We start from the raw sequence: 18,040 nt of genomic DNA on the forward strand, positions 1-18,040 counted from the left end.
AACTAGTTTATATGTGTGTATATATATATATATATATATATATATATATATATATATATATATATATATATATATATATATATATATATATATATATATATTATGTGGACGTGATTCACGTATATTATGTAGACGTTATTCTTTCTTTCTTTCTTTCTTTTTCTGTCTTTTTTCCCTTTCCTATTGTTTTATAAAGAGACACCTGTCGTTTGGACTTCAACTACTCAGTTCTGCCTACTTCAAATGTTTACCAATGAAACTGAGCATACATAATTATCATTATAAAAATATCCAACAATATTTAAGAGTTTTTATAGGGTTTGTGCGTGTATTAATGCTTTGGCTGGTCCGGATGGGTTCTTCCCTCCTGTCGCCACCACGTGGTCCGAAATGTGAACAGCTGGCCAAGAGCAGGACAAAGACCATGAGCACTGAGACAAGATTGTGATTACAGCACAAAATAGGCTTTACTGCTGATCCATTCTCTTTCGTGAAACATCTTTAACATTTCAGTTTTGCTTTTGAAATCCTTTTCATTGATAGCTTGTCCAAAAAACAGAGAGCATTTCCAACTGTTATACTTAATATCATTAATGTTGCTGAAGAAAAGCAAATCAGCATTATAGTACTAAGTGTACCAAAGAAAGCTAAAAGAAAGTCAGGATAGAGTAAAGAAATTGTAAGGTCTCAGAGGCATATTAATTCTGCCAGATTCACATAATCATAGCCTAATGAATCATCTGTAGCTTTTCAAGTTGAAACCAATGCAGTTATACTGGGTAGTAGTTTTGAGAGTATGATCAATTTATTAACTATAAAGTCAAAAAATATATAATTATTTGCCCATTTAGAACAACACAGCTTTTCTGCAAATTCAAAAGTTTTCAAAGAAGTATTTAAGTCTAGTACTTTATACACCAGCAAAGTTTCGCCTGAGATTTTAAACACGTGCTAACAATTCAGAATAACCAAAAGTTCAAGAAAAGGTTTATGTAAAGCAAAAAATACAACAGAGAAAAAAATGAAAATGTTCTGCTTACAGTTTATTTATCACATAGACATTGCTGACATGACATCACCGAAAACTCCTTGATGAACCCCTTTTGAAAGTAGACTATATAAAATAAATTATACATTTGAAATCATACAATCATTTAAACCATACGATAAACACAACATCACTTTACGAAGCAGGTGGTGTGTATTTCATTAAACTTTTTATTTGCTTGCTTAAAAAGATACATTACAGTAGTGTTTAGATATTTTAATAGATATGCAACATATCAGTGAAATATATAAATAGAATATTATATTAAATTAAAATAAAAGAAGAAAGTTGAAAAGGAATGCCCTGCGTCTCGCCGCTATTCTTAGTAAGATGTCTTATCCGGTTGAGTTTCATGTTTTCCCCTTTCTGAGGAGGTTGAATTTCTTGAAAAAAACCTCATAGGCCATAATATTTAATTGTACATTTATGTGTGTTAAAGTTTGAACATGTTTATATGAAGCCGATCCACCACACTTAGTTATTTATAAAAAAAAAAAAAAAAAAAAAAAAGTTAAAAAGGGCTGTCCTTTGTTTCTCCTATATTCAACAAGCTTTTGCCAAGTTTGCAATTCAAATGCTCTGCATCAGAAAGTTCTCCTAATTTCACAGTGTGACCAAGCTCCAGTGGCATCTTCTTTGACCCATGGCAACATGTCGTTCAGGGCAGATGGGGCATTCTCAGTGTCCTCCATGGACAGGGCTGGCAGTTTGGCTACATGTTCACTATATGTGGGGAAGCTGGTAGGAAGCTGGAAAGAAGAGTGATATGGCACATCATCCAGAGTGTGCAGGGAGTAAAACTGCGATGAGCCCAGGCTGGAGCTCCTGGAGGACGAGCGGAATTGGCTGGGGCTGGACGGCTCCACAGACGTGGGGGCCAAACCGTTCCCACACAATCCCTCCGCTGGCTCCATCCCGGCCTGCTCCCAGGAATCCCTCTGTACACATAAACAAAAACAAGACTCAGATTCCTGCCTGTGTGTTAATCCTCAGATTGGAGAATGCCAATGATCTTATCAGAGATTAACATGACAGTTTAGCCTGTGGTACCAGGCTGATTACATATCTTTGCTTTAGGAATGCCCAATAACACTAACAGTTGTTTTACATGGAATTGTGTACATAAATGAGAAAATAGGATTGGAAATTAGGATTATATCACCAGCATCATGAGTCTGAAGAATCCTGGACATTTCTATCAAAATATGCAATGAATGGACTCTTGACTTGGCCATATCAATAATATATTAAGCTTGTTGTGATTTTTTATCATTACTTTAATAAAGATTTTTCATTACTACATTTTACTACTACCTCACTAATAGCCTTACCAGCATAAAGTGAGAGGCGTCTCCAGGAAATGGGGTTAGTCGAGTGGCCAAAGCACTGGATGAGAAGATAGAACTTCCTCCACCAGAGTGAGCAGCACTGCGGTAGTCACTGAAAGACTCTGGGTAATAACTATCGAGTAGGGATGAGTAAGTAGACATTGGTGTAGTATCACAGGAGAAGGACTTCCCGGTCAGTGCTGAAGAGTAAATGTCTGTTGAGAACTGTTTGCTCGAAGGGCAAAACTCAGCATCAGAAAAGAATGGCCTTCTCATGCTATAGTATCCAGGCAGCGTATGGGAACCTGAACACAATGTGAATGAGCATGAGTCAAGCAATAATAATAATAATAATAATAATAATAATAATAATAATAACAATAATAATAATAATAATGACACTCATTTCATTGTAAGACCAACAACTTAGTGTACTGTAAAAATGATGTGAGTAGTCTACCTTCTTCTACCGTATCCCAGTACATTTCACATGATTGCTTAATAGGGATACAGTTCAGAATTTGTCAACATTGTGAACATTTTGTTACCATTAAGTATGAGTTGTTTGGGCCATGTGATTGTTGTTATTGTTTCAATAATACAACCTTAACATTAGCCAAAATCTATGGGTTCAATGATCGTTATTCGTTTAACTAAATATCAAGCGACTTCCATCTAATTTCCAAATGTCCAGTTTAGATGAAAAGTTAATGTTATCTGTATTTTACAAAAAAATTTGTTTGTCAAGATAGTTAATAAATGTATGTTAAAAATTCTTGTTCAAAACAGTTGTTACTTGCAGTAAACATTTATCATAAAACCAATGGGAGTCTAAGCGAGATACAGTTGGACTTTTAGATCAAAATAATAATAAAAAAAGAAAATGCTAAAATAACTTTAAGGTTTGAGAAAAAAAACGTTTGAATTTGTATTAATCATAAAATATGCTACTCACCTGCCATTTGGACGAGTGGGCTCTGAGCAGACACCCCCTAAAAACACAGATAAAGTAGAAAGCTTAATCTCAAATGCACCGCTTTATGTAAATGGAATATGTATATGACTGAAAAAGATATTACACTGATCCTCTTGTAGGACTAAAATATACCACTATGTCTACAATTTTAAGAGGTACTGGTGTGTAATTATTGAAGAATAGGGACAGTAAAAAGAAAGCTTATAGTTAGGAATACTCATCGGCTAATTATTTTGGAGGCATGGGCTCGTCTCTTGGTGTAGGATATTGTAAGTGTGGCCCTTTATGTGTTTTGTGCAATTTTCAATGCCTTCAGGTCCCTTTAGTTTATAATAGAAGTGTTGTCTTTTTACCCTGTTATTTGTTGTTAGTGTGCATTGGGTGGAGCAGTCTGCTACGACTGAAAAAGGCTGAGTTTGAATGGTGGTTTTGATACCTATTATTATTTTACATGTTGATCTTGTCCATTGGTTGCTCTTTTTCTGCATTCGCACTTCTACCTCTTTAACTTTTAGTTTGGCTTAAAAAACTTATTTTGTTCATGTGCATGTGTTTTTTTTTTTTATTAAAGATTAATCAGAAAACGTTTGCCGGGATGATTATTTTATGTATATCTCCGCAGACCATTCGTGTTAAATTATAAAAAAGCATAATAATAACAAACCAGAGGAATTATAACAATAACAACTAAGCTATTGCTTAGTACAACTTTCAATGCGTTAAAAAATTTATAGCTTTTTATAAATGAGTTACATTTACATTACCGATTAATGAGAGCTTTGCAGCTCTCATTAATTATTTCCTTTAGGTTTTTTTTTTGCACAGCCTGTGATGCAGAACAAACTAAGCAAAACAAAAACTCGTATAAAAGTAAACACATGAAGTCCACATGGAAATCATCTTAGCATGTCAAACGTGGACGAAGCAGCACACAGCGTACAATACTGATGCGATGGAGGTTCTCGATTATTTGCATATTACAAACATGAAAGGGTTGATATCAACGTAACCCTGGCTGGAGGGCAAACAAATTTTGAGGCCTGGATTTGAATGTCATTTGCCCATCACAAGACTTCAAGTCCATGTTGCCTATCTTTAGTTTAGTGCATCTCTGGAGGCAGGGTATGAAAAACAGGTTGCTGGGCAAAGAGCTTATAGCTTTCTGTGCCCAAAAGGTGCTTGAGGAAAAAGCAATAAGGTGAAAGCAGAGAGTAGATTGGATACAAATATGGTGCATGTAATAATTAAACATTGCATCACTTTGTGTTCCTGTTTTATGTTATACATCTCTTCATAAAAATAAAAAAAATACAATAATTAATTAAAAAATTTAAATTCTGATAGGATTTTGTTATAGGTTTCTACACAGAACAATTAAGATTTCCAGTAATGGGAGAGCTAAAGCACCATTAAAGGTTCTAAATTTGACCTTTATACTGTACATACGTGTGTACTATGTCTGTCAATTTGCATGGCAAGCAATATACAAATTCTAAGAAGAAATGACTTAACAAACCATAAAACATTAGTCTTAGGTAAAGACAAATAACCAAACACATAAATCTAAAAAGAAAGAATTGATCAACCCTTTAATAACAAGATATAAGGGAACAATTGATCTCGTTGTTCTCATGTGTTCAGCGTTCTTTAACAATACTATGCCTTCATTTATTCAGTTTTTCTTCTCAACTTTTTTCACAAACACCAAAAAACTTTAATGAGGCCCTACTGAGTAAAAAAAAGTGAGTAAAACCTTTCGGCCTAGTGTTTACTTATCAGAGGTTGTCCCTCCCCCACATATCCGGCTTAACCTTCACAATACAGTTCATACAATTCACATGAGTGACAGGCAATAGGGCTTTTATACAAAAACTGAACATTTGCTTCTGAGGATTATTAGACACAGTGACATAATAGACAGTGCAAAGTATAAATGGAGTCTAGAACAGTGTGATTAAATAGAGCATTCATGTCACAATGACATTATTCGAATCATGAACTGATTACTGGATAAAAACCCAGCAACTTGCACTATGAGTAGTTATTATTGTTCCCAAAATACAAAAATGTCACTTTGCAAAGAGAAGACAAACCATATACATGAAATAAAATGCGCTGTTGGTTTTAACGTTGAGTTGGAAACGTTGCATGTCATACCCACACCTTTCATCAGAAGTGTCGTTTCAAGTAATAACAATAAAAAAAAAATATTGACAAATGAGCCATTATGAGTGTAATTGGATTTAGGTGCAAACAGAAAATAAAAATGTAGTTTTCACCACTGAGAGCTCATCAACTGAAAAAGTGAGGCCAGGTAAATCTTTTAAAACTTCCCTGCACCTGTGCATGCTGTCTCAGTCAACACCTGAGGCCATTCTGAGTTAAAAAGAGGTACAAAAACCAGCAGGGTGTATTTACAGCTCAAAGTGCCATCAATATTACAGGTTTGTTTTGCGCGCGTGTGCATGTGTATGTGTTTGTGTGGTGAAGCATCGTAATGCTGACATAGTCGTGACTTTGGTTTTAATTTAAAGTGCAAGAGATTTTTAGGGTTCCGGAACACTGCATTTTCTTATTTTCTATAGTTGCTTTATTAAGTACTTATTAATACTACATAAGATGGCTGGTGATATATATATATATACACACAGGTTAACACAAATTCATTTTAATGGCACAAATTTTATTAACCCGCAATTAATGCAGCCCGAATTTCTATTTGATCATTTTTACATTTTCACTTAAAATATACATAAATAAATATAAAAGGGGCAAAATTACAACCTTCAATGCAACACAAATTTATTCACGACGTCCTTTCTCTACTCAAATATAAATAAATAAACTTTCTGTCTTCATGCTCTATGTTAAGTAGGGTTTCACTAATAATAAAAATATATTTGCATAAAGCATCCACATTTGTCCATGCCCATGTTAATTACAGTATTAAAAATGAAAAAGTACTCATTTAAAGTACATTTAGAACAGATACAAATGTGTGAATAAGTTGCGATTAATCACGAGTTAACTCATGACAATCATGTAGTTAATCGTTTTTAAATATTTTAATCCCTTGACAGCCCTAACTGCGGATATACAGTATATACAGTATCTCACAAAAATGAGTGCACCCCTCACATTTTAGAAATCATTGTAGTATATCTCCTTAAGAGACAATATAATAGAAATGAAACTTGGATATATTTTTAGAGTAGTCAATTTGCAGCTTGTAAAACAGTACAGATTTCCTGTCATCTAGAAAGCCATTATTGTCTAAATAACTGGCAACAAAGTGAGTACACCCTAAGTGATAACAGCTGTACGCTGTGTAGCCACATGTCCTATTCATCACGTTCATGTTTTTGTCTGCTTGACAGGACCATACAAATGTGTGTCTCTTTCATTAGAGCAGTTTAAATTGGGTGCTTTGAGTTCAATTCTCACATACTGACCACTGGATTTTAAACATGGCACTTTATGTTAAAGACTCTCTGAGGATTTGAGAATTTGAATTGTTGCTCTATACAAAAATGGCCCCAGCTGTAAGAAGATCAGTAACACCCTGAAACTGAGTTACTGAAGCTAGGGATATACAGAGGTATACAGACTCGCAAGGGTCAATCAAAGGAGTAGAGTCCTTGTGCTGTGCATGAATTAATTCAACTGTTCTGTGATTTAATGAGACTAAGATAAACTTGTTTGGCTCAGATGGTGTCCAGCATGTGTGGTGAAGACCTGGTGAGGAGCACCAAATTGTGCCTTGCCTTCATTCAAGCATGCTGGTGGTAGCATTATGGTCTGGGGCTGCATGAGTGCTGGTGGTACTGAGGAGCTGGGGTTTGTTGATGGAAACATGGATTCCAAAATCTACTGTCACATTCTGAAGCAGATCATGAGGCCCCTACTTTAGAAACTGGGCAGAACGGTAGTTTTTCAACATGAAAACGACCCCAAACACACAACCAAGATGGCAACTGCCTTGCTGAAGGTGATGGAGTGGCCAAGTATGTCTCCAGACCTAAACTCTATTGAGCACCTGTGTGGCATCCTCAAGCGGAGGGTGGAGAAGCACCATGTGTCTAACATCCAGCAGCTCCATGATGTCATTATGGAGGAATGGAAGAGGATCCCAGTAAGAAAGTGTGCAGCTCTGGTGAATTCCATGCCCAGGAAGATTAAGGCAGTGCTAGAAAACAATGGAGCTCACACAAAATATTGGCACTTTGGAGACAGTTTTGAATGTTCACTCAGGGTGTACACACTTCTGTCTGTACTGCTATACAAGCTGCACATTGACTACTCTTAAATATATCCAATTTTTCTATAGTATTTTCCCTTTAGAATATATAATAAAATGGTTGCTGAAGTGTGAGGGGTGCACTCATTTTTGTGAGATACTGTATGAAACAAGTACACAAATGTTCCAACCCTCACCTATCTATTAGTACACTGAGATAGATCTTTTCTAAAGTTTCAACAAATACCTAGGTACAGAAAAAACATCAGCAAAACATCAGCTTAAAAAAACTATAAACCCCACTATAAATGCAAAATAGATTTGCTTGAGTATATGTGCAGTCCAGTGTGGTCTGCAACATATTGCAGTTCACATTGCACATACACTTTGTGCTAACACCCAAGATAACATGCTAGTGTGGTGAGTAAAAAAAATAAAAAGTAAAATGCAAATGCTCTTTCCAGAGCACTGGATGGCAATTGCCTTTGCTAACACATAATAGAGCTAAAGCAACTATCAGTTTAATTTATTTGTTAATTAATTAATTAATTTATTAATTTATGTATTCGTTTAAGCAAAGTAGCACTTATTGTTCGATGTTTGTTTTCTGAAATTGTGACTCACTTTCTGTTGCTGTAACTGGTCTTAAATGGATACTCTGGGAATACTTCGGGGAAGATTTCCACTTCCCCAAAACAAATGTATGTGTAAATCTCAAGTAAGTCTCATGTTTAGAGAAAAATCTTATTTGGATACAGCTGGGAAAAACGCTGCTGTAATCACAAAGCCTGTCCTGTGCTCAAAAACACAATTCTTACACTCGATATCTTTTCAACACATAGCACAGTTTGCATTTCTTCATCTACAGTTATATACTATAATGATTTATTGTTGCAGAATTTAACTCTCTGGTGTAATTCAGAAGACGATGGGTCACGTTTGGATCCTCTTAGTGTTTTATCTCAAATATAATGCTGTGTATATTTAATTTACTGTTCAGACACTTTGCGCTATTTAAATACAGTATAGAGTTTTAGAAGAGAAATATGAAATGTTATCCTGATGAGTAGAGGTTTGGACTCAAGAGTTCTATCTTGAATATTTATATCCGGATTTTTGTAAAGTTGCTTGGTCACAATATCGTTTAAGATTCTTAGGCCAAGTCCATTTATATAAAAACATCCTTTCACTATTTTATTTGATTCTTCAAGTTGGAAAATGTAGATTTTAACATATGGATTAATTTGTTGCCATATGCAGTTTATGGGTCAGAAGAAAAAGTATGTTTTTTTTCAAAACCAAACATTACTTTTCCAACCAGTGTGAAGCAAAAATATTTGTATGCATTTTGTAACATAAACTGTGGCAAGAATAAAAATACCAGTCAATTTATTGATAAAGATTTACAAACTGTCCATGGAATTACAGTTGTCTTAATAAAGACAGTGTTGTTTTGTTGTTGTTGTTGACAGAATTTTATTCAGTTTAGTGCTATTTACTGCTTTTCTTATTGAATCTGTATTTTCTGTATTGTGTCATATTGTCTGTATTGTCTCATATAGTCCATATTGTCTTGTATAGTCTAAGCTAAATGTATAGTATAGTGTTATTTATGTTGTCAACACACTTGGCCAATAAACTTGATTCTGATTCGAATGTAGAAGACATTTTTTTATATGATGTTTGGAGGGTATTTACAGCATTGCATTATTTTTCAAAAAACACACGATCATAACGGTTCATAATAAAGAAGCCTTCTCATTACATTACAGAAGAAATACGTGAAATAAGAATTAAGCAATACCAGGCCCAATACCCCAAAGCTTCATTTATAGTATGTAGTTATGAAAAGCTTTTGCTGATGCTCAGCATGATTATAATATAAGCGTGCAAGCTGTTAAGCTCTTCTACTGTTGCTATGATATTCAGTACAGTAAGTGTGGCAAGGGCCTCCCTTTACAGTGTGTCAAGTTTAGACCTGAAACTTTGTTTACACCTGTAGCCAGTCTGTCTCTCCCTTTTTAGTTAAAAGGCCACAGACTTTACAAAAGCCAGCTGAAACTCCAACCACTTTTGTGTTGTCCGGTATTTGCTCAATTTACTCTTAAAAGATTTATGTCTATGACCACAATACAACTCCTATATTTAAACATATTTCCTGCTACTTTTGTTCCTCTTTTTCTACAGGACCTAAAAAAACGAGTGCATTTTAATCACTAAGTAACATTCAAAAATGTAACTGATTACCAAAGATATCTCGATAACACTGAATAAAATAAAAACAGATTTGTCTAGCATTTTACATACAATTGTTAAGTGACACGATTGCAATACTACACAAACTTGTTGATTTACAATACTTTGCATCAAGGATTGCTATCTATTTAAGAAAATGTTTGCAATTTTCAAACAAATGATTTTTTCTCCTGACATCTATGTGCTTACAGAGCACTTTTTGTGACTTTGAAGAAAAAAACCTTAGTGGACAGATATTTATTCATGCCTATGCATGACGCTTTTACTGCCGTGTGTGCTGCTGTCCATAAAGTAACCTGGTTTTTGTGTGCTTGTTTGTGGGCTTTCTTTTCTGATACTGCCTGAATGAATCCAAAGTGAAGATGGCAATGCAAACAGAAGCGCCTCCACCGAGAAACAATAGCGAGGACTTAACCATGAAAGGCTGGCGTTGCTGCTGCAGCAAGATGTCTAAAAGCCTTATTCTAGCCAGTCTGGGACAACAATGGCAGACTTGTCTGTGGTCTGCAGGAAGAACAATATTACTGGGCAGGTGTGCGAGACTCTGACTTTGCATAGGCAGACCACAGACCAAAACGGCAGCTTAACTTGCTGTGGCATGGTGTTCGTGACCATTTCCATTGTTGGTTATTGTTGCTGCCTTCATTGTGAATGCACATGTGATTGCTGTGTTCCTTTTAGCTACTTATCGCTTATGTTTTGGTATTTGCTGATGGGCTTTGCATTACCACACGAGATGGAGAAAAAAAAACAGATTGAAAAAGGCATGTACCTCGGACCAAAGATGCGAGAATCATTAAAATACAACGATAATCCCATGGGCAAATAAAAGTGCAAAGCAATGCATAATTTTACCAGATAGCCATACCAACTGTTTTTAACTGACTGTTTGCAAGCAATAAAAAAAGAAAAGTGCATGGGAACTACGATGTAGACCGAATTTCAGTTTAGCTTCAGGGCCAGGCACAGTAAATGTTAAACTTACAGTAAAACGTGGTCCACTGGTTTGGTGTGATCTCTTTTCAGCCAGAAGGTCCTTCACAGTGTGCTTGACTCTGACACCCTGATACACTCGCTTGGAATACTCTATAAAAATCAGAGATATCTCAACACTGAACAGCAAAAAAAAAACATTAAATGACAAAAAATTATTTCCTCAAAGACAATTTAGTTCATTTTAGTCCTTAAAATAATATTTACGCATACATATACAGTACAGACTAAAAGTTTGGACACACCTTCTCATTCAAAGAGTTTTCTTTATTTTCATGACTATGAAAATTGTAGAGTCACACTGAAGGCATCAAGGGCTATTTGACCAAGAAGGAGAGTGATGGGGTGCTGCGCCAGATGACCTGGCCTCCACAGTCACCAGACCTGAACCCAATCGAGATGGTTTAGGGGTGAGCTGGACCGCAGAGTAAAGGCAAAAGGGCCAACAAGTGCCAAGCATCTCTCGGGGAACTCCTTCAAGACTGTTGGAAGACCATTTCAGGTGACTACCTCTTGAAGCTCATCAAGAGAATGCCAAGAGTGTGCAAAGCAGTAATCAAAGCAAAAGGTGGCTACTTTGAAGAACCTACAATATGACATTTTTCAGTTGTTTCACACTTTTTTGTTATGTATATAATTCCATATATAATTCCACATGTGTTCATTCATAGTTTTGATGCCTTCAGTGTGAATCTACAATTTTCATAGTCATGAAAATAAAGAAAACTCTTTGAATGAGAAGGTGTGTCCAAACTTTTGGTCTGTACTGTATATCGATTTGTCTCAGAATACCCATGCATGCTGTTTACAAAACTGAAAAATAAACACCAACAGCTGTGTTCCATTAATGTATGCTATGTTTTAAGAAACCAAAATGAAGTTTATACATGATTCATGCATGAATAGGCATAGGCATGCTTTTGCTTAAGATTGCGCAGGTGACATTTTGATAATGTCCTCTGCCTACATGGGGGTTTTTCTCACAGTTAAAAGGTCGGGCAAGTTTTGATCAGTGCAAAACAGGCCCATATTAAATCTAGGACAGCGTAATATCACAGATGACTCATCAATGCAATGCAAAGGATGCGACACCTGAGGAACATTTAAAAGTAAAAGGCAGATAGGTTTGCATTAATAACCAGTTGGATTAACATTCCTGGGCAGCACATATTCCTGTTGCCGTATTTGCAATTTAAAAAGCTCTGAGATAGGAAATTGCATGCAAAAACCATAGTAGTATTATGTAAAAGACCACAGATTTATGAATGAAATGCAGAGGCTATGATTAGTTTCATTGCCTCATCTGCCTCAAAGTGACTAACTGATTAAAGTTAAGTTGTCAATTATGATAAGTGCTGTTTTCCAAGCTTGAGATGAACTTTTGTTAACTTTCGAGTCTTCAAAATCGCAGTCTGATATTGTGAAATAATAAAGAGTAGAGTGCAATTCTAAGAACAAAACGATGTAAGAAATATAGTTTCAGTACTGCACATGGATTAATTGAGAAAATCACTGTAACCTATGCTATAGACTGCATCCCAACTTATCTTATCAACATATCTAGACCTCCCAAACTAAAATATAGTTTAAACCACTAAGAGTTACTGTAGGATATTCAGCTTACCAGATTCCATGTTGAAGATCGGGTTAGTTTGCGTTGAGAGAAAATAAAAGGCTTAGTCTCTATTCCAGCAAAATGCCAGTGTTTGCTTCGAAATGCGAACAGAATTTGATCATGGTACCATAGACACTGGATCTTAACTAAGCCTAAATGCTACTTTTCCATCAAAGCTGAATGAGTAGGCAGCCTTTGAAATGACCATCACCAGTTTGTTTAAATGCAAATAAATGGCAGGACGTTTTTCCAATATTTGCATCTATGTTCTAGATTAAAGTACAGAGGACACTGAAAGCAAGGCAACATCACTGGCAAACTCCATTCTCTCCCTTTTGCCATTTGTTTGGTATCTCGTATTTGATTTTAGAATTGTAATGATTGAGTATAATGTACAGAAAATCTGAACATTAATATCTGAGAACTGAACTAGTGGTAATCAAACCCAAACATTTGATATTATAAATACAAAACTATTCCCAAAGCAAAATGCGACTTCATAAAATATATGAGTTGTTATATGTTAATCTGTTTTAATGTCTGTTTTGAGGATTTTTGTAGGATTTAACTACATTATAGGTTGAATATAAAGGCTACTTTGCATAAATAAAAATAAAATAAAAAAAATAGAAAACAAACAGATTTTGCCTGTGTATCCGTTTAGATTGTTGTTGTTTTTTTTATCGAAAAAAGGTCTGAGTAAAAATCTAATTACTTATAAGACAAATGCTAGCAGATTGTATAGAAATGAACAGTATGCATATAACAGGATGTGTCTTAAGCTCCAAAATATTCGATTTTTTTATTTAAGTAAATGATATTGCATGTACAGTGCAACTGAATATTCAATCATTTTAATTGACTGATTTGTAAATTTCACATTTATATTCATAAAATCTTTACTTCTGTAAAGCTGCTGTGGGACAATGTTTATTGCAAAAAGTGCTATACAATTATAATAGAATTTCATTCATTAGGTTGGTATACCAGTTTACTGCACACTAAAGCTTGACATAATGTGGCCTATTACATGACTTTAAAAATTATGCTAAAGTAATGGGCGGCCACTTGGGAACCTGTCTTGTATTATTCATAAATCTGAACTGAAATTGCTAATATGTCGTGAGTCAAAAAGTTAAGTTGAGATAAAAAAAGAAAGAAAGGTTTTTCCTGTTCTAACATGTCGTCGCTTCGGGGTAAATGTCAGTTAGCATCTTCCCTCCTCGCAGTGCAGATTCAACATGTGCTGTCTTCTTGCCGAAGTGATGGCTATTGGCTTTTTTTCTCATTAATGAGAGATGTTTCATAATGATGTTTCAGCAACAGAATAGGAGCTTATAGATACTCCACAGCCCTGTGCTGCCCTCTGTAGGAGATCTGTGGAGTAACACCTAATGCTATTCTTGCCAAAGAACTTCCAGTTGATAAAATAATAATAATAATAATAATAATAATAATAATAATAATAATAATAATAATAATAATAATAACAAAAATGAAGTAGGAAGTTTTAAATATGAAAAATTAAAAGGAACGTATTTGAAAATACAGCATTAACAATAAATAGTATTTGAAAGTATTTAGTGATTTAAAGATGGGAAGTAATGACGTACAAATATTTTGTTACTGTACTTAAGTAGACTTTTCTGGTGTCAGTACTTTACTTCTACTTTACTACTTTACTCTACTTTGTTTTTCGGACAACTTTTTACTTTCACTCATTACATTTTTTACACAAATATATTTACTTTCTATTTCTTACATTTTCAAACATCATCTTTTCTCTGCTTGTGTTCTACAGTACATGGTGGTTGTTAAGCCGGGGTACATTCATTAGATAACAAAATGTCAATATTAATATGATAAAAGGTCCAGTTACCAGAATGACTCTAAAACAGGCAGTAGTAATGGCTACTTTTAACTTAAATACATGTCAGAGCCCAAACCTTTTTATTTAGCCTTGGGTGAAAAAGTGTAGGCAGTACTTCAGTTTATTAAAACATGAGTATCTGTACTTCTACTTGAGTGAAGAATGTAGTTTGCCATCTCTGTTGATTTGTATAATACATTGAACCTAATAAAGAGTAAAACAGTGGTCTTAGACATTCAGACATGAAGGGATCGCAAGAAAAATAGCTAGTCTGGTCTCTTAGGAGTTTGAACACAGCTCGCAAAAAGACAAATGATGGATTACAGTATCTCCTCCCCTTGTCTTGCATGTCTTGTTATCAAAAGGGAACAGCCAGTACACATTCCACTCCACTGTTTTAGAGGGGAAATATTCCTCTAGCTCAAGCACTTGGGATCACACTCGCAATCCTTTACTTTGCCTTGTTCTCCTGTCTGCATCCTAAAAAGGGAATCTTTTCTTTGAAAATGTCACCATCTAGAAGACTGACGTCAATTCAAGACATTTCTCAGGGCTCCATGGAAAGGCTGAGAGGGTATCCGAGAAAGACATTTGTAAATGTAAAAAAAAAAAAATACTACTTAATAAACTCTAACCCTTCATTACAGATGTTCTTTTAAAGATATTTTGCAAGTGGATGTCTGTTTTTAAATGAAATCATTCATTGATTCATTTATTCACACTTTTTATATAGTAACCCCTTTTACACTGGTCAGGGTCCCAGTGGAACATAAGTTCACTCCAGGAACACTGGGCACGAAGCCTATTCAGTCTGACTCACGGTGCACTTAGTCACCGACTCATCCTGACTGCCATTACATCACTGAACAGCTTGCTTGAGGGAATAGGGGATAGACCTGGTTTTAAACATGAATGAGACACAGCTCTGCCTCTTCTGAATCACTCTGTTATATAAGCAGTGGTGGGGAAAGCTTTACATGGGGTTCACAGTTAGAAGAGTTCCTGTACTCTGCTGCTCATATCATTTACCTTTGAAACTAAATTTAGGATCACCAGACATTTCTACAGAGGAATTCACAGCAAAACAAATACCATCCATTTTGATCCAGGTGGAGCTCTATGCTCTTCCTCCAATACGATTTAACGCAAAATCTGTCTATTATACAACTAATAAGCTAAGCTAAGCTAAGACCGAAACTTACAGTTATATGGCTGTATTTGAACCTCATTTCATTGAATACTATAAATGTCTTTGCTTATAAAAATTCGTGTTTGTAAAAATCTGCTTATGAAATAGAAATGTGAAGGTCGACTACGCACTGTTTGGAAGCTTCAAATGACAGAAGCATTATTTTGACTGAGTTTCAGTCTAAAATATGTTATAAGTATTTTAACTGCTAAATTTACAGGATCAAGGAACACATTTTGTCAAAGTTTTACATTCAGTGGTGTAAAGTATTTGAGTAAATGTACATAATTAAGTTAAAAAACCAAACTTTTACTCTCCACTCAACTACATTTATGATTCAATACAGTATATTTACTTTTTACTCCACTATATTTTTCATTAAAAATGACTGTTACCAATTATACTTTCAATATATGTTGAAAATGTGATTAAGGCTCAACATTTGCATCTGCTGCCTGTGAGTGATTTTTTTTAACACTGCTGGCCTCATTTTCAGTCCAAAAAGAGATCGAATAAATTCCAAAAATGTTGAGAACCAGCTTTTGTTGAATAAAAAAAAAAAAAAAAAAGATATTGCCCCTCTCTGAGACTGAGAGGAGCATCAAATCACATTCAGCTCTGATTAATTAATTTAACTTTATTTACTATTATTTGCTTTTATTTTATTTGTCCATTAATTACTCATTTTGACCGACTTGTTTGATCTTTGTTTCATTCTGGGAAGTTGAAGAAGCTATTGTGTTGATCCTGGTTAATGTAGTGTTGATGTGTACAATTTGATTTGTATTTTACGGAAGAAAAAAAAAACTTCACAAAACAAATGTTTTTGGTTTTTTAATAATGAGTATATATGAGTCAAATGCTTTTACTCAAGTCATATTAAAATTGGTGACTTTTAACTTAATAGAGTAAGATTTGCAGTAAGGTATCTACTTTTACTCAAGGTACCCTTTTACCGGATATTATATTAGATTCCAGGAAATTGTGGCTACAACCATATACAGTAAATATACAATACAGTGTGTCTAGTATAGGTAGAGGTAGACAGATCGAGCAAGAGAGTGACAAAAAGATATGATAAAAACATAAATGATAAGTAATATAAAATCATTTAAAATCATATACCACAAAATGAAGACAAAACAAACGACAAGCCCATTTAACTAGTAATTTCCTCAATATGCTTGTATGCAATATATCACTGGCACTGCAATTTCCCACGCTTCAGCAGTGGAAAAAGTAAATGCCACAGCTTAGGACAGTAAATGTCACAATGTTCATGTTTCACTGAGGTACCTCAACCCCACATTATAATGAAAGAAATAATGAAACGTTGCAGTGTGTAAAGCAGAACTTTATAAATGTCAAGCCCAAGCTTAAAAGTAGAGCGTACTGTAATTCAGGAGGCTCCCGTTTCAGCTGATGATTAAGAGTGGTCCTGCTGTTTCAATAAGGCATGTTTCTCATTACTACACTCTTCACAGGACATTAGGCAAAACATGCCTCTCAGTAGTGGAGGATGAAACCAGCAAGTAAGATTATGTAAGCAAGCCAAGCAGCAGTAAGTGGGAGATTTATATTTACACCAGTGGAGAAAATGGAGCTTAAAAGTTCAAAGGAGTAAAACGTTTTTTTCAAATGGGAGAGAACCTGTATATTACCATACATAGATGTGTATACACCTTTCCTATGTGACCTATAGACCAATAGGAAGACATATAATATCTCCCAGAGAAGCACGAAATTGTAGGCTAGTCATGAGTACTAAATATTTAATGCAATCCATTAATTTAATCCAACTGAAAGTGTCATGGAAAAGTTGGATCACTGTGCAGATTTGAAAGGTTTCGAAAAATAAATAAATATTACAAATGACATATTTAAAAAAAGAAGAAGCACAAGGATATATAATTACAATGTTTGGTTATATAAGGAGTGCTGCAGATGCACCCCAGTGAGAGCCAAATGTTTAGCCCACTGCAGGATGAACCACAGCTGCTTCTCAGTTATGTGTCTCCTCAGAGGCAGGAGATTTTCCATTTCTTATTCTGGTATACTAAAAGCTTCACTTAGGCCTATATGGGTGTAACTATGTTTTAGAAAGTGCAGGGATAGGAATGTTGACAGGGAACCGAAAAAAAAAACAATGACTCATAAGCCAATTCATTTCATTGTCTGTATCAAGGATGTCTAATGCTTGTATTTTAACCTTTATTTAAAGTTACACTAGCTTTTCCAGCAGTTAAAGATTTGAGCAAAAAGGCTGATCAATTAAAGAGTCATTATAATGAGAGACGCATGTCGTATCACAAATGTAATTTTTTGAAAAATAATTCATAAATAAATGCTGTGATTTCATAGAACTATCTGACAACATTGAAATTATGACTGAACAAATAGGGGATTATGTAGTCTAAATAAACATGTTAAAATAAACTAGAATATGTTGAATATTTTTCGATTCTTCAAAGCAGACACCTTTAGCTTTGATGACAGCTTTACACACATTTGGTCTTCTCTTAGTCGGC

At 34.8% G+C, this 18,040-nt stretch overlaps 1 protein-coding gene across 1 annotated transcript; it reads right to left on the minus strand.

The window, feature by feature from the left end:
- Positions 1-1,022: 1,022 nt before the first annotated feature.
- pou2af2 (POU class 2 homeobox associating factor 2) lies at positions 1,023-12,607 on the minus strand. Its single transcript, XM_083547705.1, has 5 exons — positions 12,463-12,607; positions 10,831-10,931; positions 3,332-3,368; positions 2,380-2,681; positions 1,023-1,986 (listed from the first exon to the last, which is right to left on the minus strand). The coding sequence occupies exons 1-5, from the start codon at positions 12,470-12,472 to the stop codon at positions 1,633-1,635; spliced, it is 804 nt and encodes a 267-aa protein (XP_083403831.1). The 5' UTR covers positions 12,473-12,607; the 3' UTR covers positions 1,023-1,632.
- Positions 12,608-18,040: the final 5,433 nt, after the last annotated feature.

Source organism: Silurus aristotelis (assembly GCF_946808225.1).
Source record: "Silurus aristotelis genome assembly, chromosome: 8".
NCBI lineage: Eukaryota > Metazoa > Chordata > Actinopteri > Siluriformes > Siluridae > Silurus > Silurus aristotelis.

Bases quoted from the DNA above. Each gene is read 5' to 3' on its own strand.
- pou2af2 (XM_083547705.1), bottom strand. The intron at 2,682-3,331 runs GTGAGTAGCATA...CATTGTGTTCAG, and splicing joins CCCACTCGTCCAAATGGCAG to GTTCCCATACGCTGCCTGGA. The intron at 1,987-2,379 runs GTAAGGCTATTA...TTATGTGTACAG, and splicing joins ACGCCTCTCACTTTATGCTG to AGGGATTCCTGGGAGCAGGC.